The 26,159-nt window shown below is 43.2% G+C and overlaps 1 protein-coding gene across 12 annotated transcripts in view; it reads left to right on the top strand.

The window, feature by feature from the left end:
• The window catches only part of ppp1r12a (protein phosphatase 1, regulatory subunit 12A), a 271,369-nt gene that overhangs the window by 144,253 nt on the left and 100,957 nt on the right, over positions 1 to 26,159 (top strand). For all 12 annotated transcript variants that reach the window (XM_068050119.1, XM_068050120.1, XM_068050118.1 and 9 more), the window contains 7 exons: positions 7,415 to 7,489; positions 13,832 to 13,920; positions 14,086 to 14,240; positions 14,961 to 15,082; positions 23,421 to 23,657; positions 25,592 to 25,689; positions 25,776 to 25,931. In XM_068050119.1, the coding sequence (XP_067906220.1) occupies positions 7,415 to 7,489; positions 13,832 to 13,920; positions 14,086 to 14,240; positions 14,961 to 15,082; positions 23,421 to 23,657; positions 25,592 to 25,689; positions 25,776 to 25,931 (932 nt within the window). The remainder of the gene's footprint in view (positions 1 to 7,414; positions 7,490 to 13,831; positions 13,921 to 14,085; positions 14,241 to 14,960; positions 15,083 to 23,420; positions 23,658 to 25,591; positions 25,690 to 25,775; positions 25,932 to 26,159) is intronic.

Raw genomic sequence — 26,159 nt, 5'->3', positions numbered from 1 at the left:
CCGATCATCTGACCTACACTATTCCATTTACATCCATATGTCTATCCAATGACCACTTAAATGCCCTTAAAGTTGGCGAGTCTACTACTGTTGCAGGCAGGGCGTTCCACGCCCCTACTACTCTCTGCGTAAAGAAACTACCTCTGACGTCTGTCCTATATCTTTCACCCCTCAACTTAAAGCTATGTCCCCTCGTGTTTGCCATCCTCATCCGAGGAAAAAGACTCTCACTATCCACCCTATCTAACCCTCTGATTATCTTGTATGTCTCTATTAAGTCACCTCTCCTCCTCCTTCTCTCTAACGAAAACAACCCCAAGTCCCTCAGCCTTTCCTCGTAAGACCTTCCTTCCATACCAGGCAACATCCTAGTAAATCTCCTCTGCACCCTTTCCAAAGCTTCGACATCCTTCCTATAATGCGGTGACCAGAACTGCACGCAATACTCCAGGTGCGGCCTCACCAGAGTTTTGTACAGCTGCATCATGACCCCGTGGCTCCAAAACTCGATCCCCCTACTAATAAAGGCTAACACACCATATGCCTTCTTAACAGCCCTATTAACCTGGGTAGCAACTTTCAGGGATTTATGTACCTGGATACCAAGATCTCTCTGCTCATCTACACTACCAAGAATCTTCCCATTAGCCCAGTACTCTGCATTGCTGTTACTCCTTCCAAAGTGAATCACCTCACACTTCTCCGCATTAAACTCCATTTGCCATCTCTCAGCCCAGCTCTGCAGCCTATCTATGTCCCTCTGTACCCTACAACACCCTTCGACACTATCCACAACTCCACCGACCTTCGTGTCATCCGCAAATTTACTAACCCACCCTTCTACACCCTCATCCAGGTCGTTTATAAAAATGACAAACAGCAGTGGCCCCAAAACAGAACCTTGCGGTACACCACTAGTAACTAAACTCCAGGATGAACATTTGCCATCAACCACCACCCTCTGTCTTCTTTCAGCTAGCCAATTTCTGATCCAAAGCTCTAAATCACCTTCAACCCCATACTTGCGTATTTTCTGCAATAGCCTACCGTGGGGAACCTTATCAAACGCCTTACTGAAATCCATATACACCACATCCACGGCTTTACCCTCATCCACCTGTTTGGTCACCTTCTCGAAAAACTCAATAAGGTTTGTGAGGCACGACCTACCTTTCACAAAACCGTGCTGACTATCGCAAATGAACTTATTCTTTTCAAGATGATTATAAATCCTGTCTCTTATAACCTTTTCCAACATTTTACCCACAACCGAAGTAAGGCTCACAGGTCTATAATTACCAGGGCTGTCTCTACTCCCCTTCTTGAACAAGGGGACAACATTTGCTATCCTCCAGTCCTCCGGCACTACTCCTGTCGACAGTGACGACTTAAAGATCAACAACAACGGCTCTGCAATCTCCTCCCTGGCTTCCCAGAGAATCCTAGGATAAATCCCATCTGGCCCGGGGGACTTATCTATTTTCACTCTTTCCAAAATTGCTAACACCTCCTCCTTGTGAATCTCAATCCCATCTAGCCTAGTAGGCTGTATCTCAGTAATCTCCTCGGCAACATTTTCTTTTTCTACTGTAAATACTGACGAAAAATATTCATTTAACGCTTCCCCTATCTCCTCTGATTCCGCACACAACTTCCCACTACTATCCTTGATTGGCCCTGTTCTAACTCTTATCATTCGTTTATTCCTGATATACCTATAGAAAGCCTTAGGGTTTTCTTTGATCCTATCCGCCAATGACTTCTCGTGTCCAAGGCGCTTCACAGGAGCATTATAAAAAAAAATGATACTGTGGCACATGAGATATTAGGTCATGTGATCAAACACTTGGTCAGAGGGGTTTTAAGAAGTGTCCTAAAGGGGGAAAGTGAGGTAGAGAGGTGTAGGGAGGGAATTCCAGAGCTTAGGGCCAAGGGAACTGAAAGTACATGCGTCAATGGTGGTGATTAAAATGGGGATACTTAAAGTCCATAATTAGATAAATGGAGATATTTTGGAGGGTTATGGGGCTGCAGGAGATTACAGTGATAGGGAGGGCTGAGACCATGGAGACACTTGAAAACAAGAATGAGAATTTTAAAATCGAGACTTTGCTTGACCGGGAGCCACTGTAAGTGGACGAGCACAGGGGTGATAGGTGAATTGGACTTGGTGCAAGGTAAGACACGGGCAGCAGAATTTTGGATGGCCTCAAGTTTATGGAGGGAATAATGTGGGAGACTTCCAGGAATACGTTAGAATCGTCAAATCTAGAGATAACAAAGGCGCATGTATGAGCGTTTAAGCAGCAGATGAGCTGAGATGGGATGAAGTCGGGTGATGATATGGAGGTGGAAAGAGGCGATCTTGGTGATGCCGTGAATATGTGATTGGAAGCTCATCTTGGAGTCAAATATGACTCTAAGATTACGAGCCGGCGGGTTTACCCTTGGGTGGGTGCCAGGGAGAGGAATGGAGTCAGTAGCTAGGGAATGGAGTTTGGAGCAGGGACCAGAAGCAATGGCTTCAGTCTTCCCTTTATTTATTTGGAGGAAATTTCTGTTGATCCAGTACTGGATGTTGGATGAGCAGTTTGATTTAGCAATAGTGGAGAAGTTGAGAGTTGGGTGTCACGGTCATAGAATCATTTATGGCAAAGAAGGAGGCCATTCGGTCAAGCTCTCCGTGGAGCAATCCAATCAGTCCCACTCCCCCGCTCAATCCCCGTAGCCCAGCAAGTTTATTTTCTTCACGTGCCCATCCAATTTCCTTTTCAAATCACTGATTGTCTCTGCTCCCTCCACCCTCTTGGGCAGCGAGTTCCAGGCCATGAGGGGGAGCCAGTGGATGTGGTTTATTTGGACTTTTAGAAGGCTTTCGACAAAGTCCCACAAGAGTTTAGCGTGTAAAGTAAAGTGCATGGGATTGGGGGTAGTGTATTGCGATGGATAGAAAATTGGATGGCAGACAGGAAACAAAGAGTAGGGATAAATGGGTCTTTTTCCAAATGGCAGGCAGTGACTAGTGGGGTACCACAGGGATCGGTGCTAGGACCCCAGCTATTCACAATATATATTAATGATTTAGATGAGGGAACTAAATGTAATATCTCCATATTTGCAGATGAGACAAAACTGGGTGACAGGGTGAGTTGCGAGGCGGATGCAGAGAGGCTTCAGGGTGATTTGGACAAGTTGAATGAGTGGGCTAATGCATGGCAGATGCAGTATAATGTGGATAAATGTGAGGTTATCCACTTTGGTAGCAAAAACAGGAAGGCACATTATTATCTGGCTATAAACAGAGGGCAATATGCAGCAAGACCTGGGCGTTCTTGTACACCAGTCGCTGAAGGTAAGCATGCAGGTCCAACAGGCAGTAAAGAAGGCAAATGGTATGTTGGCCTTCATAGTGAGGGGATTCGAGTACAGAAGCAGGGATGTCTTGCTGCAGTTATACAGCGCCTTGGTGAGGCCACACCTTGAATATTATGTGCAGTTTTAGTCTCCTTATCTGAAGAAGGATGTTCTTGCTATAGAGCGAGTGCAGTGAAAGTTTACCAGACTGATTCCTGGGATGGCAGGACTGACGTATGAGAGATTGAGTCAGTTAGGATTTTATTTGCTGGAGTTCAGAAGAGTGAGGGGGATCTCATAGAAACCTATAAAATTCTAACAGGACTTGACAGGGGAGATGAAGGAAGGGTGTTCCCGATGGTGGGGGAGTCCAGAACAGTGGCGCAGTGGTTAGCACCGCAGCCGCACAGCTCCAGCGACCTGGGTTCAATTCTGGGTACTGCCTGTGTGGAGTTTGCAAGTTCTCCCTGTGTCTGCGTGGGTTTCCTCCGGGTGCTCCGGTTTCCTCCCACATGCCAAAGACTTGCAGGTTGATAGGTTAATTGGCCATTATAAATTGCCCCTAGTATAGGTAGGTGGTAGGGAAATATAGGGACAGGTGGAGATGTGGTAGGAATATGGAATTAGTGTAGGATTAGTATAAATGGGTGGTTGATGGTCGGCACAGACTCGGTGGGCCGAAGGGCCTGTTTCAGTGCTGTATCTCTAAACTAAACTAAACCAGGGGTCATAGTCTAAGGATATGGGGTAAACCTTTCAGGACTGAGATGAGGAGAAATTTCTTCACCCAGAGAGTGGTGAGCCTGTGGAATTCATACCACAGAAAGGAATTGAGGCCAAAACATTGTATGTTTTCAAGAAGGAGTTAGATATAGCTCTTGGGTCTAAAGGGATCAAAGGGTATGGGGCGAAAGCAGGAATAGGTTACTGAGTTGGATGATCAGCCATGGTCACAACGAATGGCGGAGCAGACTCGAAGGGCCAAATGGCCTTCTGCTCCTATTTTTCTATGTTTCTATGTCATTGCCATACGCTGCATTAAAAAAGTTCTTCCTCACATTCTCCCTGCATCTCTTACCCAAAACCTTCAATCTGTGTCCCCTAGTCCTTGTATCATCAGCTAATGGGAACAGGTTTTCTTTGTCTAACTTACCTAAGCCTATCATCTTGTACACCTCTATCAAATCTCCCCTCAGTCTCTTTTGCTCCCAGGAGAACAGCCCCAGCTTTTCCAACCTAGCCTTGTAACTAAAATCCCCCATCCCTGGAACCATTCTGGCAAGATGTAGGTGAGATGTTTCCCCTGGTTGGGGAGTCTAGGAATCAGGGGACACAATTTCCAAATAAGGAGGAAGCCACTTCGGACAGATGAGAAATTTCTTTACTCAGAGGGTTGTGAATCTTTGTAATTCTCTACCCCAGAGGGCTGTGGAAGCTCAGTCATTGAGTAGGTTTAGAGATTGATGAATTTCTAAATACCAATGACATAAAGGGATATGGGGATAGTGTGGGAAAAAGGCATTGAAGTGGATGATCAGCCATGATTGTATTGAATGGCGCAGCAGGCTTGATGGGCTGAATGGCCTACTCCTCCTTTGTTCCTAAATCTCCTCTGCACCCTCTTGAGCCTCATCATATCCTTCGTAAAGTGTGGTAACCATAAGTGGGCACAGTACTCTAGTTAGGGTCTAACGAAAGTTTTATAAAGGTTCAGCATAACCTCTCTGCTTTTGCACTCAATGCCTCTATTTATGAAACCCAAGATCCTATATGCTTTGCTAATCACACACTCAATATATCCTGTCACCTTCAAAGAACGCTGCGCAGGTACCCCCAGGTCCCTCTGTTCCAGCACACTCTTACGACCTGCGCCATTAAGTCTATATTGCCTCTCCCTATCCCTTTTGCCAAAATGCAGCACTTGTCTGTATTAAATTCCATCTACCACTTGTCTGCCCATTCTGTTGGCCTATCTCTGTCCTGTTGCAGGCTGTACATATCACCCTCACTGCCTACCACTCTTCAGGTTTGGAATCGTAGGCAAATTTTGCTCTGTATTTCAATATCCAACCCATTTATCTATAGCAAAAAAAGCAGTGATTCCAGCACCGACCCTTGGGGAACACCACTGTCGACCATCCTCCATCTGAAAAACAACTATTTACTACGACTTGGTATTTTGTGTCCTTCAGCCAATTTTTTATCCAGTTGGACACTGACACTCCTATTCCATGAGCCTCAATTTTGTTAACTAGCCTTTTATGTGATACTTTATTTTTCAAATGCTTTCTTAAAATCCATATAGACAACATGCACCAAATTCCTTTCAACTTTGTTACTTCATCAAAAAAATCAATTCGATTGGTCAAGCATGATCTGCCTTGTACGAATCTCTGCTGGCTATCCTAAATTAACTCAAACCTCTCCAAGTTGCCTGTTGTTATCCCCTTGATTATTGTTTTTAAAACCTTATACACACTGATAAGCTAACTGGCCTGTATTTACTAGGACTGTCCTTACGCCCTTTCTTGAATAAGTGCCACATTTGCCACTCTCTAATCCTCCAGCACCGCCTCCATATCTAGCGAAGATTGGAAGATTATGGCAAGCACTTACACTGTCTCCACCCCTGCTTCCTTTAGCAAATTTGGGATGCAAGACATCTGGACCAGGTGACTTATCTACCTCGGCATAGCCAGCCTTTCCAGTACCACCTCCCCCTTAATTACCTTATCCATTGTCTTCTACTTGCTCCACTTCGACTGATATTTTGTCAGATTCCTCTTCCTTAGTAAACTCTGTCAGCAGTCATGTGTAAACTAATTCTGTGCTTTCAGCTGATGTCGCCAAGGGACAACTTGCAGATGAGACATAGGAGGGGACTGAGGATAGATCCTTGGGCACCAGAGATAGTCAAGTCTAGAAATAACAAAGGCATGGATGAGGTTTTAAACAGCTGATGAGCTGAGACAGGGTAGGAGTTAGGCAATGAGACAGAGGTGGAAGTAGGCAGTCTTGGGAATGGAGTGGGTATGTGGTCAGAAGCTCATGTCTGGGTCAGACACAACACGAAGTTTGTGAGTGATCTGGCTCAGTTTTAGTTGGTTACCAGTGAATGGAGTTTGTAGTGGGGACCAAAGACAATGGTTTCAGTCTTCCCAGTATTTAGTTGGAAATTTCTCTCTGCAATTTGGGCTGTTGGAGAAGCAGTGTGATGAGACAGTGGAGGGTTCCAGAGAGGTGATGGTGGTGAGATGGAGCTGAGTTATCAGTGTGCATGTGGAATCTGATGTGTTTTCAAATGATATTGCCTAGGGGTGGCATATCTGTGCGAAACATAAGGGGGGCGAAGATAGATACTCTGGTCGCTCCAGAGGTGTGAGAGTGGAAAGAGAAGCCATTGCAGGTGATTCTCCAGCTAGAATTCCAATGGACAAGAATGAAACTAAGCAAGGGCAATTCACCCAGCTGGACAACAGAAGAGAGGTGTTGGAGGAAGATGCTGTAGTCATCTATATTGAAGGCTGCAGATCAGTCGAGAAAGATGAGAAGGGATAGTTTACCTTTGCTGCAGTCACGAAGAATGTCAGTTGTGACTTTGATAAGGGCTGTTTCAGTACTGTTGCAGAGTTAGAAACCTGATTGGGATTCAAACATGGAATTGTAGAAAAGTTGGGCACAGATTTGGGAGGTGGCTACACATTCAAGGACTTTGAAGAGGAAAGGGGAGTAGGAGGTGGGGTAGCAGTTTGCAACAACAGGTCAGGGTGAGTTCTTTTGAGGAGTTGGGTGATGAAGGTATATTGCAAGCTGGGGAACAGTACCTAAGGGGCGACAACTGAGTATCAACTAACGTGATGTCTCGCCACTGGTCCCTCAGTTGCTAAGAAAGTGGTTTTGTGAAGGGTGTGTGGTATGTTGCAATGGCTTCACATACTGGGCTAGACAATTTCAGCCTTATGAACAATAAATCTTAATTTCAATTTGGCACATGAGTTGGTAGAAAGTTTTTTTTCTTTTCCTGTAGACCTCTTCTGAGAAGTGTGAATTTTGTCCATAGGGGCAGACAGCTTTTGATGTAGCTGATGAAGACATTCTTGGGTACTTGGAAGAGCTGCAAAAAAGACAGAATATGGTAAGTTTATGGAACCTAATACAAATCATCACTGTAAGATTGACTGCCACTTGGCAGAGGAAAAGAGGTGAATTTCTGCAGTATAATTTGAATGATCTTTTATGATTGGATTATTGTCCCCCCACCCCCCAACCCTCTCCCATGCAAGTGTTTAAAGCTTTGTATAAACTAAACAGGGACAGAAAGAAACCCTCTGGTCTGAATGTTAAAACTGGCTTGCCATGTTAACGTTCTGTACATTAATAGAACTCCCAAGTCGTCGTTATTAAGACTAGAATTGGCCATTTGCAGCCTTGCAAGACCCATTGGCAGTCCCTTTTAGTCTTTTTATTACCTTTTTAGTATGTGAAGTAGCGGCAAATGCAACTTCTTGTCGACACATTATGCACAACTGAATATTACTGTTTTTATATTTTCTGCACGTAGAATCTTTGAAATCTCTGTCTGCACAAAACTTGTTCAAAAATACCGATGACTGCTGCTACATACAGATATGCATGTGTACAGGTGGTCTGCTACCAGTGTCATATATAGTTATACAGCACAGAGACAGGCCTTTCAACCCATTGTGTCCGTGCTGGCCATCAAGCACCTATCTATTCTAATCCCATTTTCCAGCACTTGGCCCGTACCCTTGTATTATATGGCGTTTCAAGTGCTCATCTAAATACTACTAAAATGTTGTGGGGGTTCCTACCACTACCACCCCTCAGGAAGTGTGTTCCAGGTTCCAACCGCCCTCTGGGTGAAAAAATTTTTCCACAAATTCCCTCTAAACCTTCTGCCCCTTAGCTTAAATCTATGCCCCCTGGTTATTGACACCTCTGTTAAGGGAAAATTTCTCTTCCTATCTACCCTATCTATGCCCCTCATAATTTTGTATACCTCTATCAGGTCCCCCCTCAGCCTTCTCTGTTCTAAGGAAAACAACCCTAGCCTTTTCAGTCTCTCTTCATAGCTGAAATGCTCCAGCCCAGGCAACATTCTGGTGAATCTCCTCAGCACCCTCTTCAGTGCAATCATCTCCTTCCTATAGTGTGGCGGCCAGAACTGTACACAGTACTCCAGCTGTGGCCTAACTAACGTTTTATACAGCTCCAGCATAACCTCCCTGCTCTTATATTCTGTGCTTCGACTGATAAAGGCAAGTATCCCATATGCCTTCCTAACCACCATATCTACCTGTGCTGCTGCCTTCAGTGATCTATGGACAAGTACACCAAGGTCCCTCTGACCCTCTGCTTCCTAGGGTCCTACTATCCATTGTATATTCCCTTGCCTTGTTAGTCCTCCCAAAATGCATCACCTCACACTTCTCAGGATTAAATTCCATTTGCCACTGCTCCGCCCATCTCACTAGCCCATCTACGTCGTTCTGTAATCTAAGGCTTTCCTCCTCACTATTTACGACACCACCAATTTTCATGTCATCTGTGAGCTTACTGATCATACCTCCTATATTCACGTCTAAATCATTAATGTACACTACAAACAGCAAGGTCCCAGCACCGATCCCTGTGGTACGTCACTGGTCACAGGCTTCCAATTGCAAAAACAACCTTTAACCATCACCCTCTGCTTCCTGCCACTAAGCCAAATTTGGATCCAATTTGCCAAATTGCCCTGGATCCCATGGGCTCTTACCTTCTTAACCAATCTCCCATGTGGGACCTTTTCAAAAGCCTTACTGTGGTCCATGTAGATTACATCAACTGCTTTACCCTCATCTACACATCTAGTCACCTCCTCGAAAAATTCAATCAAGTTAGTTAGACACAAACTCCCCCGACAAAGCCATGCTGACTATCCCTGATTAATCCCTGCCTCTCCAAGTGGAGATTAATCCTGTCTCTCAGAATTTTTCCCAGTAGTTTCCCTACCACTGATGTTAGACTCAGTGGCCTGTAATTACCTGGTTTTCCCTGCTACCCTTTTTGAATAATGGTGCCACATTCGCTGTCCTCCGGTCCTCTGGCACCCCTCCTGTGGCCAGAGAGGATTTGAAAATTTGTGTCAGAGCCCCTGCTATCTCTTTCCTTGCCTCACTTAAGAGCCTGGGATACATCTCATCTGGGCCTGTGGCTTTATCCACTTATAAGCCCGCTAAAACTGCTAATACCACCTCTTCCCTTACAATGCTAATTTGATCAAGTATATCACAATCCCCCTCCCTGATCTCTACATCTACGTCGTCCTTCTCCATAGTGAATACAAATGAAAAGTAATCATTTAAAACTTCACCTACGTCCTCCGGCTCCACACACAGATTGCCACTATGGTCCCTAATGGGCCCTACTCTTTCCCTGGTATTTTCAGATTTTGCCTGTTGCTGTCCCTTGGTGACACCACTCACAAGCACTGAGTCAGTTTTCACTTGCTTTCCTCTGGCTCCAACTATTAACAGTGCCACCAGCTGCGTGCTCAGACTACAGCAAGTGCTCCACAATCTTGGCATTCCAGTTGACCTAAGCATCACTACTGTACCTGTCGTTGGTCAGTCATCAAGACTGCATGTTTTTCCACTTCAAGAACATTGTCTGCTTGTGCCCCACACATTTTACTGTTACTACTGAAGTCCTTAATCCATCTGCCCACCTCAGGAATTGGGTTCTCAATTGCTAGCATCCTCTCTTCTTTTCCTCCCTGCTTTTACAAACTTAAGCACGTCTCACTCTGCGACTGCAGCGATTCAGGTGTGCTTTTTCCCTCTCCCCTATGGCTATGATGTGTCCTTGCCAAGTTGCACTGGCTCTCTGTCCCCAACATATGGTTTGTGAGGTTTTGTTCTTGGATCACTTGATCTCATTTCACTTCATCCAAGTAACCTTCTCAAGCTGCAAGTTCCAAACTAACCACTCATATTCTTCAGCTCTGCATGAATGTTCTTTTGATGTCTCAAAGCAAAATAATTTTTAAATTTAATGTAATACTTTACAGCAAATGTGAATTAAAATTGGTTTTGGATAGTTTATCCTTTGCTGTACTTGTGCCACTATCTGGCCAATACATAAAATTTCCTAATCTATCTCTCTGTTTCCTTATAGTCAGAGAGCAGAAGCAAATTGTTTGCTAGTTGAACTAGTTGAGATACAGAAGCTGACTTGCTGGACACTTGAGTTCCAAAAAAGAGCAATTGACATTTGATCGTGGCTTGGAGTAATGTCTGTGTACTTCAGATATATATTCCTTGCGTCTTCAGTGAAGGAACCATCGAGATCTTCACTGTCATGCGATGTTGCCAAGAAAAACAGAATTCCAGGTCCACACTCAGCCATGCTTTCGACAGTTGTTTTTGCTCAAAACACCCTGTGCTGCTCCTTGAATTGTCTCAATGAGTTCATAGATCATGGTCTTTTCAATTTAGTTGCACTATTAGAAGTAATGGTGTTGCTCCCCAAAATGTGGTTCAGACATTCAAAGTGAAAAATCCTTGAGGATCCTTTATCACAAAGCCATTGGTTCTCAGAGATGGGGAGACAGATTGTTTCGCAATTTCATGCATTCCTTTTTCTGAAATCAAATAAAACAATTTACCACAGCAGGAAACCGCTCTTATATCAAAATATAAAATGTTTTATAATACTGTTTATTTAAATTATATTACAAGCTTATCTTAAAATCTGTTGGGGGTACCAAAAACTTTTCAGCTTATTTGCTCTCATTTCTAGTCTGTCAGTTTTATTAGTCAAAGTCATTTATGGCAAAGAAGGAGGCCATTTGGCCCATCGAGTCCATGCTGGCTCTCTGTAGAGCAGTCCAGTCAGTCCCACTCCCTTGCTCAATCCCCATAGCCCTGCAAGTTTATTTCCTTCAAATACCCATCCAATTTCTTTTTGAAATCATTGTCTCTGCTTCCACCACCCTCATGGGCAGTGAGTTCTAGGTTATTACAACTCACTGTGTAAAACAAGTTTTTACTCACATTCCCCCTGTATCTCTTGCCCAACACTTTCAATCTGTGTCCCCTAGTCCTTGTCCCATCAGTTAATGGGAACAGTTTTTCCTTGTTTAACTTATCTAAGCCTGTCATAATCTTATACGCTTCTATCAATTCTTCCCTCAATCTCCTTTGCTCCAAGGAGATCAACCCCAGCTTCTCCAACCTAACCTTGTAACTAAAATCGCCCATCCTTGGAACCATTCTGGCAAATCTCCTCTGCACCTTCTCAAGGATCCTCACAACCTTCCTCAAGTGGCATGACCAGAACTGGATGCAGGACTCTAGTTGAGCATAATCCAACCCTTTTTCAGGTACCTTGATGACTGTATCGGTGCCGTTTCCTGCTCCTGCCCGGAACTGGAAAATTTTATCAACTTTGCTTCTAATTTCCACCCTTCTCTCACCTTTACATGGTCCATCACCGCACTTCCCTCCCCTTCCTCGACTTCTCTGTCTCCATCTCTGGGGATAGGCTGTCTACTAATACTCATTACAAGCCCACCGACTCCCACAGCTACCTCGACTACACTTCTTCACACCCTGCCTACTGTAAGGATGCCATTCCATTCTCTCAGTTTCTCCATCTCCAACGCATCTGCTCTGATGATGTTACCTTCCATGACAGCGCTTCTGATATGTCTTCCTTTTTCCTCAACTGAGGATTCCCCCACTGTGGTTGACCGGGCCCTCAACGGAGTCCAGCCCATTTCCCGCACCTTTACCCTCACCCCTTCCCCTCCCTCCCAGAACTGCAGCAGGGTTCCCCTTGTCCTCACTTTCCACCCCATCAACCTCCACATTCAAGGGATCATCCTCCGCCATTTCTGCCACCTCCAGCGCGATGCCACTACCAAATGCATCTTCCCCTCCCCTCTATCAGCATTCTGAAGAGATCATTCCCTCCCCTGGTCCACTCCTCTATTACCCCCACCACCTCGTCCCCTTCCCGCGGCACCTTCCCGTGCAATCGCAGGAGGTGTAATACCTGCCCATTTACCTCCTCTTCCCTCACTATCCAAGGCCCCAAACACTCCTTTCAGATGAAGCGGTGATTTACTTGTACTTTTTTCAATTTAGTATACTGTATTCGCTGCTCACAATGTGATCTCTACATTGGGGAGACCAAACAGAGACTGGATGACCGCTTTGTGGAACACCTCCGCTCAGTCCGAAAGCATGACCCTGAGCTTCTGGTTGCTGGTTATTTCAGCACACCGCCCTGCCCTCATGCTCACATCTCTGTCCTGGGATTGGTACAGTGTTCCATTGAAGATCAACGCAAGCTCAAGGAACAGCGCTTCATTTACTGATTAAGCACACTACAGCCTGCTGGACCGAACATTGAGTTTGATAATTTCAGAGCGTGACGGGCTTTTACTTTTAGTTTTTTTTTGTTTGTTTTATTTTAGTTTGTTCAGTTTGTTTTCTACTGTGCCTACCGACTGTTTTTTTTTCATGTTTGTGCTTGTTTTCAGTCCATTAACACCCTATCTGTACTAATGCTTTGTCTTTCAGCACACCATTAACATATTGTTTGTCTTTGCTCCATGACCTTCTGCTCAGCTATTGTGACCTTGTCCTATCAACACCTCTTTTGTTATCTCTTGCCCCACCCCTGCTTTACTTTCTTAAGATCTTTTACATTTCTTATATCTGCCAGTTCTGAAGAAGGGTCACTGACCTGAAACGTTAACTCTCCTTCTCTCTCCAAAGATGCTGCCAGACCCGCTGAGTATTTACAGCATTTCTTGTTTTTATATCAGCATAACCTCCCTGCTTTTGTACTCAAATGCCTCAATTTATGAAGCCCAAGATCCCATATGCTTTGCTAACCATATTCTCAATATGTTCTGCCACCTTCAAAGTTTGATGAGCATGCACCCCCAGGTCCCTCTGTTCCAGCACCCTCTTTAGAACTGCGCAATTAAGTCTATATTGCCTCTCCCTATCCCTTCTGCTATTTGCCCATTCTGCTATGTCCTGTTGCAGGCAGTTCAGTTCATCCTTCCTTCCAGGTTTGGTATCATCACATACTGAAATTCTTCTCTCTATTCCACGATCCAAGTCATTTATATATAGCAAAAAAAGCATCGGTCCCAGCACTGATTCTTTGGGAAAACCACTGTCTACCGTCCTCCAATCTGAAAAACTACCATTTATCACGCTGATTTCTTCCTGTGACAGCATCTAGCTATTGTATTTAAATTAGTCCACTGTTAGCAACCTCAAACCACCTTCCCCAGCCACCTGTTCATCAAATAAATAATTCTGATGATTTTCATAATTTTGCGCCTAACCTGGCTAGTTTACTTGTACTGAGTGGGAATGCAATTATTCAAAGTTATAGCTTCGTAATCTAAGACAATTAAAAAAAAAAGACTGATTTTTTTTTTCCCGACAAGCTTTTTAGGGAGAAGCCAGCAAATAAATCCCCATTGATCGAGTCAACTACCACAATGGAGAACAACCAACCATTAAAACCGATCAAAACGTAAGTGGAAGTGAGATTCACAGGATATTAGTGATGATTCACAAAATCCATTTGGGAAGTAAAACTTTCTGTTGCTATTTACAAGCAGCAACTGACATCATTCTGCTAAGTGATGAATGTGAAGATCTTCATGTCTTTTAAACCTTACTGACATTCTCCTAATAGTAAAGAAACCCTGCTGAATGAACAGAAGATTCCAGTACACATAGAGTCCCTGGAGCAGGAGAAAGTGGATGAAGAGGAGGAGGGTAAGAAAGATGACTCCAGTTGTTCCAGTGAAGAGGAAGAGGAGGAGGACTCTGAGTCAGAAGCAGAAACAGGTAACCTGCAACTAATTTTTAGATTCTGTTACCCATAAATTCAGTGATGCATGGAATAGTTGGACCATCTTAAAACCTCCAATAATGTCTATTTGTAAATGTTGTTGGATTTTTTTTGTCTAATATTGTGAAGTTTGCACTTGAAGTGAGGAATACTAATGCCGAGGCGTAGAATATTCTCTGCTTCAGGCACTCCATATCAACATCAATCACTCCCAAATCGTAAACAGCATGCAGAGTCCAATTCTGTCTATCTACCGCAGCAATGTCACCCTCATTAATTGCCAATTAATGGTATTGAGGAGCTGTTTTGTGCAACAAGTCAATGTCCACCAGAAACTGGATTGAGACTGCCAAAATCATTCCATGTAGGATCCTTGGAGCCAACAGACAATTTTAATTCTGTCAACCTGAGCTGCATTTGTATCCAGATCCCAGAGCTGAGTGGCCATTGCTTGACCCACTGCATCATGTGATCCCCAAATATCTTGTTTCTAAAATATTACTTTAGTTGTGTTCTACATTTAGTAAATTAAACAGGAACAGTGTTTCTTAGATTTGTTCTTTTCTATAAACATTTTTTGTTCAAGAAATATGATGCACAAGGGTCAATGCTGTAAGGTTCTAACAAATGGTATGCTACGGCAGTCTTTAGTTTACAGGTTAGTTCTACAGCATTCTTTAGTCATTACTCTATTAATAAATTCAATTTTCTTTCAGAAAAAAGCAAACCAACTGCAAATAGTGTAAATCGCATCAACAGTGGAGGTGTACAGTCTGCAGCAGTGGCCCCATCAACTGTACCCACAAATCAAGTTGCACCAACATCACCAGTGAAAAAGGTATGGGATAACCAATTTAAACTTTAAATGATCAGTTTTGGGCTACTAACGCTGGCCGGAGATGTTTGGACACTCGAGGATTTGAACATCTCTTTTATCTGATATTTCAAAAAACTTATTAGATAGGCTTACTGAATTAATAGCTATGTTGCTGTAATGTACAGCAAATGGCACCTTACTTCTGAGGGGAAGGAAAAATACTGTCCCACGTTCCTGTCCTAAAAAGCTCAGTGTGCAACATATCTGCTGTTGAATTAGGTAGTCATTCTGATAACCATCTTTAAAGCGTTTGGTCTATGCATGCAACTTTCCTGGCTAAAGAGAGATACAGCACTGGATAGAAAAAATGTAGGTTAAACATGTGAATCCTAAAAGGATCTGCATATATATTTGTTGCAGTTTTTACAATGAACTACAAATGCCAGCACAGGGCATGTGAAATGAATAAATGATCCAAATGGAAATCAGACGGTGTCCCTTTAAGACGTGACATTGCCACTGTCTTATAGTGGAGTTAGTCGTTGCACACTAAAAGACAACAGTCCAAGGATCAGAGCAGCATTGCATTGGGTTGTTCACCCAGTGAGAAATAGCACAAAGGTTGGATTCCAGAAATGTGTCTTTAGAAATTGACTACATGGATTATTCTGACTGGTCCATAGGGGAAGGCTTGTGCCTACCATTGCGGAAGAAAACCTCCCAGAGAGCCAGTGTGGTTTCAGAGCAAACAGAGGCACCACAGACATGGTATTTGCACTCAGACAATTACAAGAAAAGTGTCATGAGTAAAATAAAGGCCTACATGTCACTTTCGTAGACCTCATCGAGGCCATCCTCCTGTAAAGCCAACTGTGTTGGGCGGGTCACGTTGTCCGGATGGACGACAGTCCCCTGCCCAAGCTAGTGTTGTGTGGAGAGCTGATCACTGGTAAAAGGAACAGAGGGGCGCCATGCAAACATTTCAAGGACTCCCTGAAGAAGTCCCTCTCCTGTGTGCCACATTGACCATCGCCAGTGGGAAGCGCAGGCCATAGATCGTGATATCAGGAGGGTTACAGACACCTTTGAGACTGAGTGAAGAACCAGCATGAAAGAGAAAAGGAGGAGAAGGATAGGTCCAATTGCCCCCAGCAACGACTATACCTTCACTTGTACCTGCTGTGGGAGAATCTGACGGTTACGGATAGGCCTGATTAGCCACCAGTGGGCCTGCAACTGATGACTACAACCGTCCCAAAATCTTCATCCGTAAAGAAATGCCAAGGGAGACCTAGATGACTGGATCCCACCAACCCTTCTGCAGATGTAACATCCTGTGAGCCCACCATCCAAGTTGATCTGCATCATATCTGTGTGCAGCAGATGTATCTTTTGTGGCGCTGATGTACCTGTCCTTTCTTGTGAAGTGGAGATGATTTTGCAAGGGCTGCTGTGGTGTAGCCTTCGGCTTGGTGCATCCAGTTGATTTCCTTGACCATGACTACCATAGAGGAATTGCCGTTGCTGTATGGTGTGCCCTTTTGTTCCCTGCATGTTGTGATTCTCGATGGCAATTCTTTACCCTTCACGGAATCCTCAAAGGAGACCAATGAGTACTGGAAGATCATTACCTTGGTTTACTGTCCAGCCCTAAAATCCCTGATACTGAAGATCAGAGAAGGGCAGAAGGGAACAAATTTTCCAAGTGCAAGACAAATATCTAAATGTAGTTACTCCAATGTTCCTTTATTCATCATTTATGCACCCATATACTAAACCAAACCATAGCTGGATGTAAATTGAGGCCAGCCTGAAGCATAGAAGTACCAGAGCATGGTCCATTATATTAAAGGAGTGCTTCATGAGAACATTTAATCATCTAGATGGTTCAGTGCATTGGTTCAATAGATACTGGAGCTTGATTAAAATGAGCCTTCCTTTGTGGAATTTGACAAGTTGAAGACTAACTCAAATGCAGTCTGCTGCGAATTAGCCATGTGTTCCTTTTAATGGGTTTACCCAAGGTCTTGCTACCAAATCAAACATAGTTCTGCACTGGGAAGTGACTGGGAGTTCTGCATTGTAAACTGTGTCTCTAATCTGTACAGTTATGTTTTATAGAGAGCAAATGGCAGATAAAAATTAAGCATCTTAAGCGCTTGATAGTGAAATGCAGGTTCAAGCAAGTCTTGGATGACTTTTTTCTGGAATGCCAGACAATACAAGCTGAGGTTCACTTATCTGAATGCAGATATAGACAAAATAATTGAAAGCCTGAGTTTTCCAAGTGAGGCACCAATACAAGACTTTCAGCTTGAAGTATTATGAAAAAGAATTTTTGTTGGCTGAGTTCACTCATTGCATTGTTATCGTTTCCTTTTGGAGACCTGTTGCTTTGGGTTGCCCCTCTGAATCGATCTGCTCCACTGTCATCAGCATTAGCAGACAGCTCTCAATAGAGTCTTGAGGATATGTGCTTGGGCTCACAGTGGATGTCAGTTTGCTTCTGTGAAGCAGGATATTTAGTGACACATATTTCAGAAAGTCTGGAAAAGTTGGAGAAATTGTGCAAGGGCATAATGTAATCTAATGCATGCTCCAGAAAAATTAGACTCAACCTTCTGCATAGTGTTTCTGGCAAAGATGTTTTTTCGGAAGGTAGACCACTAAAGCCGAAGCCTATAAGCCCTATATGTGGCTTAGGACTATGTTAAGTCAAAGAATGAGAAGGGAATTTTATGTCCGGTCAAACATTCGAATATTCAAGTTGTTGATAACAATAGGTGGGCTCTTGTGCATCACCTGCAGATTTGTCGTTTTGTGAACTGGCCAGGTCCTAGGGAGATTTTACAGAGTTGTCTAAAATTGATCAACTATCATGTGCAGATCAGTTTTGGCTCCAGTTATAATTTGAATATTGCTGGCTTTCCCAGGAAACATGTATTGGCTATAGTGTTCCATTACAAAGGTGTTGAGTGGACAGTGGAGGTTTTGTCAAGCTGTTGAATATTGGATCCAAAATTAGTTTATTGGCTTCTGTTTTTGTGACTGAAAGACAGTCAGCAGTGGGGTTCTGCCAGGCTCAGTGCTTGGTCCCTTGCTTCTGGTAGTTTATATTAATGATTTAGACTCAAAGTAGGGGGCATAATGAAGTTTGCAGCTCATTCAAAAGTTGTCCATGTGGTTGACAGTAAAGAGAAAAGCTTTAGACTGCCGGAAGAGATAGATGATCTGGTCAGTTGGGCAGAAAAGTGAAAAATGATGTTCAATCCAGAGAAGTGTGAGGTAATGCATTTTGGGAGGTGCAGCAAGGCAAGGGAATACATAATAAATGGGAGAATACTGACTAGTGTGGAGGAACAGAGGGACCTTGGAGTACATATTCACTGATCCTTAAAGGATCAGGTCCATAAAATGGTTAAAAGGCATATGGCATGCTTTCCTTTACTAGCCGAGGCTCAGAGTAGAAGAACAGGAACGTTATGCTAGAACTGGATGCAGCATTAGTTAGACCACAGCTTGAGTACTGCGTAAAGTTCTGGCTACTGCATTACAGGAAGGATGTGATTACGTTAGAGAGGGTATAGAAAAGATTTACGAGAATGTAGCCAAGCCTGGAACCTTCTAGCTATGAGGAAAGAGTAGATCGGCTGAGGTTGTTTTCCTTGGAATAGAGGAGGCTGAGGGGTGATTTTGTTCAGGTGTATAAAATTGAGGTGCCGAAATAGAGTAAATAGAGACAACCTATTTACTTTAGCAGAGGAGACAAAAGCCAGGGGGGCATAGATTTAAAGCAATTGGTAGAAGGATTAGAGGGGGAATGAGGTTAATGTTTTTTCACCCAGAGGGTGGTAGGGACTTGGAACTCAATGCCTGAAGGGATGGTCTAGGCAGGTACTCTCACCACAATTAAACAGAACTTGGATGTCTACTTGAAGAGCCATGACCTGCAGGGCTACGGACCTAGTGTAGGAAAGTGGAATTAGGCCAGATAGCTCTTTGTCAACCGGCATGGATATGATGGGCCGAATGGCAGCCTCCTGTTGCAAATTTTCTATGATTTCAGATGGGTGTTAAACATTGCTTGACACTGAGGATGAGGAAGCTCTGGTGTCATGATCAATATTTCTGGCCAAAGAACTAAGTAACTGGTGGTGACTCCCTTTCAGGTCATGCTAAACACAGTGATTATCGACAACGCAGCTGGCAGCTGACGTCATCAGACTGTGCAAATCTGTGCAGATTGGCTCCTACTCTCTGTGCATGCGCTGCTTTCGGTATTGCCAGGGCTGGTTTGCGCATGCACTGATATTGCGTAACGCGGGGAGAGGGTGGGGGAAGCGGGGAGAGCGCGGCCAAAGACCACCTCCTCCCCCTGCCTGCTTGCGCTCTCTGCCCCTCCCAGCCCGCTCGCTCGCTCACTCCCTCCAGCCATTGTGGGTTGCCTTTGTGTGATTATTTAAGCAGCACCATCTTTAATCCTGGCAGCTGCCTGACGTCGCAGATTGTGACGTTTTAGTGGCACAGGCTGCATTTGCGCATGTGCCACTGCAGCGCCACCTGGTGATTGCCTTGTCAGCAAACGCAGCCAAACACAAAACGGACACAGTTTTTGCTTGTATTGAAACGTCGCTGCCATTTGAAGCTATTCAGGATAGTTGAGCGACATGTTAGATGAAAGCCTCTCTAATTCCTTTGGATAAAGATGAGGAAGGCCATATAGCTGATCTTAGCTCAACCATCCAATAACATCATACAGTTTTCACTCTCCCCTCCATCCCTCTTCCCACCTGCAAGTCTGTTCCTTATGCTGAGCAGTCTGAAGAAGAAACGTGTTACATCAGCCCTGAAATTACCTTTTGGCTGATCCCTCTCATTTTTCTTTGCTTTGTGGGGTCCATCTGTTAGACTGCGTGGTTCCTTTAAGATTGCTGTGCACCCATGCAGCTTAGATGGAACATTGCTTTTGACTATTTTGAACCTGTGCTCTCATGAATTAGTTTGGAGTGTCCAGATTTATTTTCTTTGTTTACATTTTTGCACACCTGAAATATTGCCACTGAGTTTTTTTTCTGCAGTCCTTCAATGAATTATTTAGATTATAGACCCCTGTTGCTTTTCAATGAAAACCAGTTGGCATACTGGTGTAGATTGATGCAAAATGTTTTAAGCGTGCACATTTACTTGGAAAAGCAGTACAAGTTGGATGTTAGGCTCCAACCTGGCTGTAAAACCAAGGCAATAAACCTTCTAGAGAGCTTCTCACAACATTTGGGAGTTGGTAGTTTCTCATACGGAATGGAAGCTTTAAAAACTGACAATGAAATATTTGAAGGAAGTGGGCTGTAATAATAGTATAGGTTAATTGCTGGGCAAATGGAGCCCATATACTTGTAGGAAAGCTCCCTTGCTGTTGCACCTGGGTACCAGTCAGGCTGAGGTCAGCGCACACTCCTGACTAAAGTCTGCTGATTGTATATCCCGGTCAGCAGATGCTTATTTGTGGTCATGAGATGCAGCATTTCAGCAGCAGCAGAATACATTTATACAGTAATTAAATTTGCGCTCTTATTTCGAATTTGAAGCTGTTTGCCCATTGTGCAACAGTTGAAAATATAATCTCAAGATTTAGCCTATTCTGCGAATTGTAATAGGACCTAGCAAGTCTTAAAAATGCTAAACCATCTATTTAAGTGATTTAGGTTTGATTTATTCAAGCTTTAAGACTGTACACCGTTTTATAATACTGTAGCTTGTTGAAATTTTCTTCCTTTAAGTGTTTCCTGAGCGTCATTGATCTCATTCACGCTGTTAGCGTGCAACTGATATCACAGTTGAGTGTTTCTCCTTGCAGTTTTCTCATTGCACTTTCTGTTTTAATTGGCTTCAGTATGAATCCATTACTCCACTCATGCCTGTGGCGGAGCCATTAGATCCGACATCTTGGCGTCAGGGCTTGCGCAAAACTGGCATTGTTCTTGTGCCTCAAAAGGGTGAAAAAGTTATGGTGAGCTGCCTTTTGTGTGCACAGAGGTTTGTGTTTTGTGTTTACCTGTTTACCAGAAGTATCCAGTTCCACTGTGCATGTTGTGATGACACTCATTTTCACATGTTTTTAAACAAATAGTTCTGACATCTGAACATTTGAATAAAAATGCAGAATTTGTGTGGTTTGTGTGCACATACGTTTCTTGCGTCTGTTTTGTTGCATTGTTTTAATCTGCCCTCAAAATGCATGAACAGCTATTATGCAAATATAGAGAATTTAATTGAATTGTATTTTAACAATAGTGGTTTCCTTTCACCACCACCCCCTCCCACTCACCTCAAGCTCTTGGGGACCAAAGGCATTGCACGCAGACCGAAATACTCTATGATGTGACTTAGTTCAATAGTGTGGCCGTTAATTGTTTGCCCTTAAGGACAAAGTTGATATGACTTTCAAGACAAGTCTTTGCAATTTTTTGATTTGATTGCAGCTAGGAAATTGGCTATTTTGTTGCGAAATATAGGCAAGCTGAATTCTTCCACTTAAGTTTTTTCTAAGAAATTAATGGAAGCCCCACAGACAAATGTATTTAAAATTAAGCTGGAGGGAGAGGATATTTGTGTGGAAGTGAAGAGATGTAGATCTTGATGTATCCCGAAGAGCTCTCGTAGAGTCCAGTGTTTAACTGAGAACAGTTGTACAGCAAAACTCATCAGAATAAATGACATCTGACAACATTAACAACTATCCGTACAAAACTCTTAAGTGTCTAGAACAAACCTGTGGCTTATGAGAACTATGCATGTTTTTCTCATAAAAGAAAATGCAGTATTAGGAGCCCTACATTTTTTCATATTGTGGTAAAATTAAAATGTCACCATTAGACCTCAAAGTAGTTTACGCAAAGCTGCTGAATCAGATCGCAGCTAGACTTTCCATCATCTTATAATGGTGGATGGTTTGTGTTTCTGTGCCATCGTGACTCGCCAATATAAATTTGGATTCTTTGTCTCTTGGTGAAGGGAATTGAATGTTTTCTAAATTGGTTTGCTTATTGAATCATGTACTGCAAAGAAATCAGAGGAAAACATTTCAGATAAGCACCCAAAACAATGGTACATCAAAGACTAAAGTAAGTTGGCTAAATTTTGGATCACAAATCCCAAGAAGTTCAGGAAGGTTCTGTTTCTAAAGCTCTACACAAAATAGCAATGGATTTCTGATTATGCAATTGTAATTTGAAATGACCCATCTTTTGTCTGATTTGGAAAGATTTTGCTCCAGTTATCAGGATTGAAGAGTTTGTTTGCAGCCATATTTATATGATCTGGATCTTTAATTTTCTTGTTGGGGAGAGGACTATTGCAGCAAAGTGCAGTATCAGTAATACTAAGGTTAAGATACAGTTAATGAGTTGATATGTTACAACTTAAAAATTTAAAAACAACATTCACACCACGCAAGTGCCAGGCAATGATGATCTCCAACAAGAGAGAATCTGACCACTTCCCCTTGACATTCAGTGGCATTACCATTGCTGAATCCCCACTATCAACATCCTGGGGGTTACCATTGACCAGAAACTGAACTGGAGCAGCCACATAAATACTGTAAGAGCAGGTCAGAGCCTGAAATTCTGCGGCGAGTAACTCACCACCTGACTCCACAAAGCCTGTCCACCAACTAGATGGCGAGTGTGATGGAATACTCTCCGCTTGCCTAGATGAGTGTGGCTCCAACGCTTTGGAAGCTTGACACCATCCAGGACAAAGCAGACCACTTGATTGGCACCCCACCCTCCACCTTAAACAGTCACTCCCTCCACCACCGACGCACAGTGACAGTAGTGTGAACCATATATAAGATGCACTGCAGCAACTCACCATGCTTCCTTCGACAGCATCTTCCAAACCCGTGACCTCTTCCACCAAGAAGGACAAGGGCAGCAGATGCATGGGAACACCACCACCTGCAAGTTCCCCTCCAAGCCACATACCATCCTGACTTGGAACTATATCGCTGTTCTTTCACTGCTGCTGGGTCAAAATCCTGGAACTCTCCCTAACAGCACTGTGGATGTACCGGCACCAGATGGACTGCAGCGATTCAAGAAGTCAGCTCACCACTGCCTTCTGAAGGGCAATTAGAGATGAGCAATAAATTTTGACCTTGCCAGTGATGTCCGCAACCCGTGAAATGAATTTTTAAAAAATTACTTTTATATTAAGTTGTTATGTTAGTTCAGGTTTATCGTAGAAGTACCAAAAGAAAGAATGGTTATTTAGTCGATCCCCGACCTTTAAATGTGGTCTGTCCTGGCACAGGAGCTTAATAAACACAAACGCAGTATATTTTTCAATCTTTTTACAGTTTGCCACTCCATTCATCAAGTCTTCAAAAGAGGAAGAAAAGAAGAGGAAAGATGAGGACGAGAAGAAAGATGCATCTCCAGCATCTTGGAGGTCAGGGCTTCGGAAGACTGGAAGTTATGGTGCATTGGCTGAAATTAGTGCTTCTAAAGAGGCTCAGAAAGAGAGAGATGTTACAGGTGTGATGCGTTCGGCTTCAAGTCCTCGACTCTCATCCACTCTAGATAACAAAGAGAAGGTAACTGTTAAATGCGCACAGCATCCGATTAAATGTTGAAACCTAATTAAGTTCACTAAAATTTCCTGCAAAAAGTTGAATCTGGAGTGTTAGTCCACTTCGCTTTCTTGCCCCCCCCCCCCCCCCCCCCCCCACCCACAAAGTTTCTTTTGGAATTTATAGTGTAAAGTAAGTATGTTTTTGGAAATAATTGGAAGGTCGATTGAAGACCAACATGGCACTGGAGTGTAGAAATAGGCTTTCTGTGCCACCAGGAAAAACATCAAAAGGCCCATTTTACTGGTTCTCTGCAATGTCTGGTAGTTTCACTGTCTGGGAGAGGTCCCAGTCTCTCATGAATTGATCTAAATAACTGGAGGAATAGGAAACTTTCAGGAGCACCAAAATTGTTTGACTTGTCAGTATATTGGTTGGAGTATCTGCATAGGCCATCTAACCAACCCAGGTACAGGCTTATAAAAACAAAATACTACGGATACTGGAAATCTGAAACAACAACAGAAAATGCTGGAAATGCTCTGCCGGTCAGGCAGCATCTGTGGAGAGAGAAACAGTAAACATTTCGGGTCTGAGACCTGACCTGCCAAGTATTTACAGCATTTTCTGTTTCTGTTTCAGGTGCAGGCTTTCCTGGACAGTGTTAACTCTACAAAGAAATGGCCATAGCAGGCGACATGGGGTTTCCTGTTGCTAAATGGCTCTTGAGGATATTGTCCTGAATTGGCTAAGAATTTTTACTTTTTGCCTGATTTTCTGGGATTAAAGCCTTCATTGTGGAACATTTTGTGTGATCATGTCAAATTTGCAATGTATTTGTCTATGGTATATCAGTATAAAAGAATGGCTACACAGATCCATGTGCAATAGTGATCAGATAATCATTAAGTAGCTGTACCTGGTTGTTTACTTCGAGAGCTTGCTTCACCCACCAACCAGAAGAGCTTGTATAAAAGCAAAATACTGTGGATGCTGGAAATTTGAAATAAAAGCAGTGCTGGAAATACTCAGCAGGTCTGGCAGCATCTGTGACGACAACATTAACATTCTCTCTCTGGACTAATGCTTTGTCTTGTAATACAACTATTAGCACTCCCTTTGCCTTTGTTCCATGACATCTTTATCATTTAATCTTTCCTGCCCTCTGTCCTATCACACACCCCTTTTATTCTTCTTCCCTCGCACACTGCCCCCCCCCCCCCCCCCTTTTCACTTGCTCAAAGCCTATTACATTTCTAACCGTTGCCAGTTTTGATGAAAGGTCACAGACCTGCAAACTTAACTCTGTTTCTCTCTCCACAGGTTCTGCCAGACCTGCTGAGTATTTGCAACACTTTGTTTTTAACCAGAAGATCTTATTAGCACCACTTGATTAAAAACAATCGCTTTTTACATGCGATCCTAAATAGTGCATCTCCAATCCTGATGAGTTAACTGCAAACTGTAGTTTCCTTCCTCTTTAGTAATGCTGTTTGCATGGTGCAATTGGAAATAAGCTGTGCAAGGGTTGAAGGGTAGAAATCTTTGTTGTACTTGCCTGGCATAGCACATTAGGATAATTAGCACCAATGTTCGATCTCCTGTGCTGGAACATGATTCTGGGCAAGTCATTGGTAGCCAGGAGAATTGAAGACAACTGATCTTTCATTCATCTTTTCATATGAAATAAAGTGGGAAAAATGCTGGAGGTATTGGGGTCTGTGGAGAAAGAGAGGTAACATTTCAGCTTGATGACTCTTCTCACTCCTTGGATGATGATTGACCTGCTGACAGTCTTTCCAGCATTTTTTTGGACAGATTTCCAGTATTTGTCAGTAGTTTGCTTTTTTTTTTTGAATGACAAAATGGTTTGACATTTTGTTTTAGTATGATGCAATAAGATTGCTTGGGGTGCAAAACAAAATTTGTTGTTGAATTACTTTCCCCCTTGCCAACAGGAGAGGGAACAGAAAGGGGCAAGGCTTGCGTATGTTACACCTACCATCCCGTCCAGAAGACTGGCCAGTGCATCTGACATGGACGAGAAAGAAATTAGGTGAAATCCTGCTCCAGTTTATTTTATTATTCACTTAAAGTCCCCCCTTCCTCCTTGTATACTCAACTGAGATGATTGCTTCACAGAGATTCGGCAAGTAACTTTGTGCGTAGTGGTTCTTACACGTGGCGACGTTGGGAAGAAGATCTGAAAAGGAAAGAAATGAACCATACATCCACCACTGAAGGGTCTGCGTCACAAAATGCTGCTGTCACCAATGTAGTGCCTAGTTATCAAAGAAGGTAATTGGAAGCGCTCTCAATGTGCGTGTAGTGATTTGGTTATGGAAGCAAGTAAGAGGAAAAGAAAAATCCACTCCAGCCTGCCCTAACCAAATGCTAGTGGTTTCTCTTCAGTTCATGGTTTGAAAGTCCATTTACCTTGAGCTGATATGTATGGAGTTTCTGAGCTACCTATACACTAATAAAATCGAAAAATCTAACCTTCATAGTGCTGCATCACCAAACATA

This window comes from Heterodontus francisci, chromosome 18, assembly GCF_036365525.1.
Source record: "Heterodontus francisci isolate sHetFra1 chromosome 18, sHetFra1.hap1, whole genome shotgun sequence".
NCBI classification, from domain to species: domain Eukaryota; kingdom Metazoa; phylum Chordata; class Chondrichthyes; order Heterodontiformes; family Heterodontidae; genus Heterodontus; species Heterodontus francisci.
Note: the sequence above shows the minus strand (reverse complement) of the source record. Positions and strands in the feature narration are given on the sequence as shown.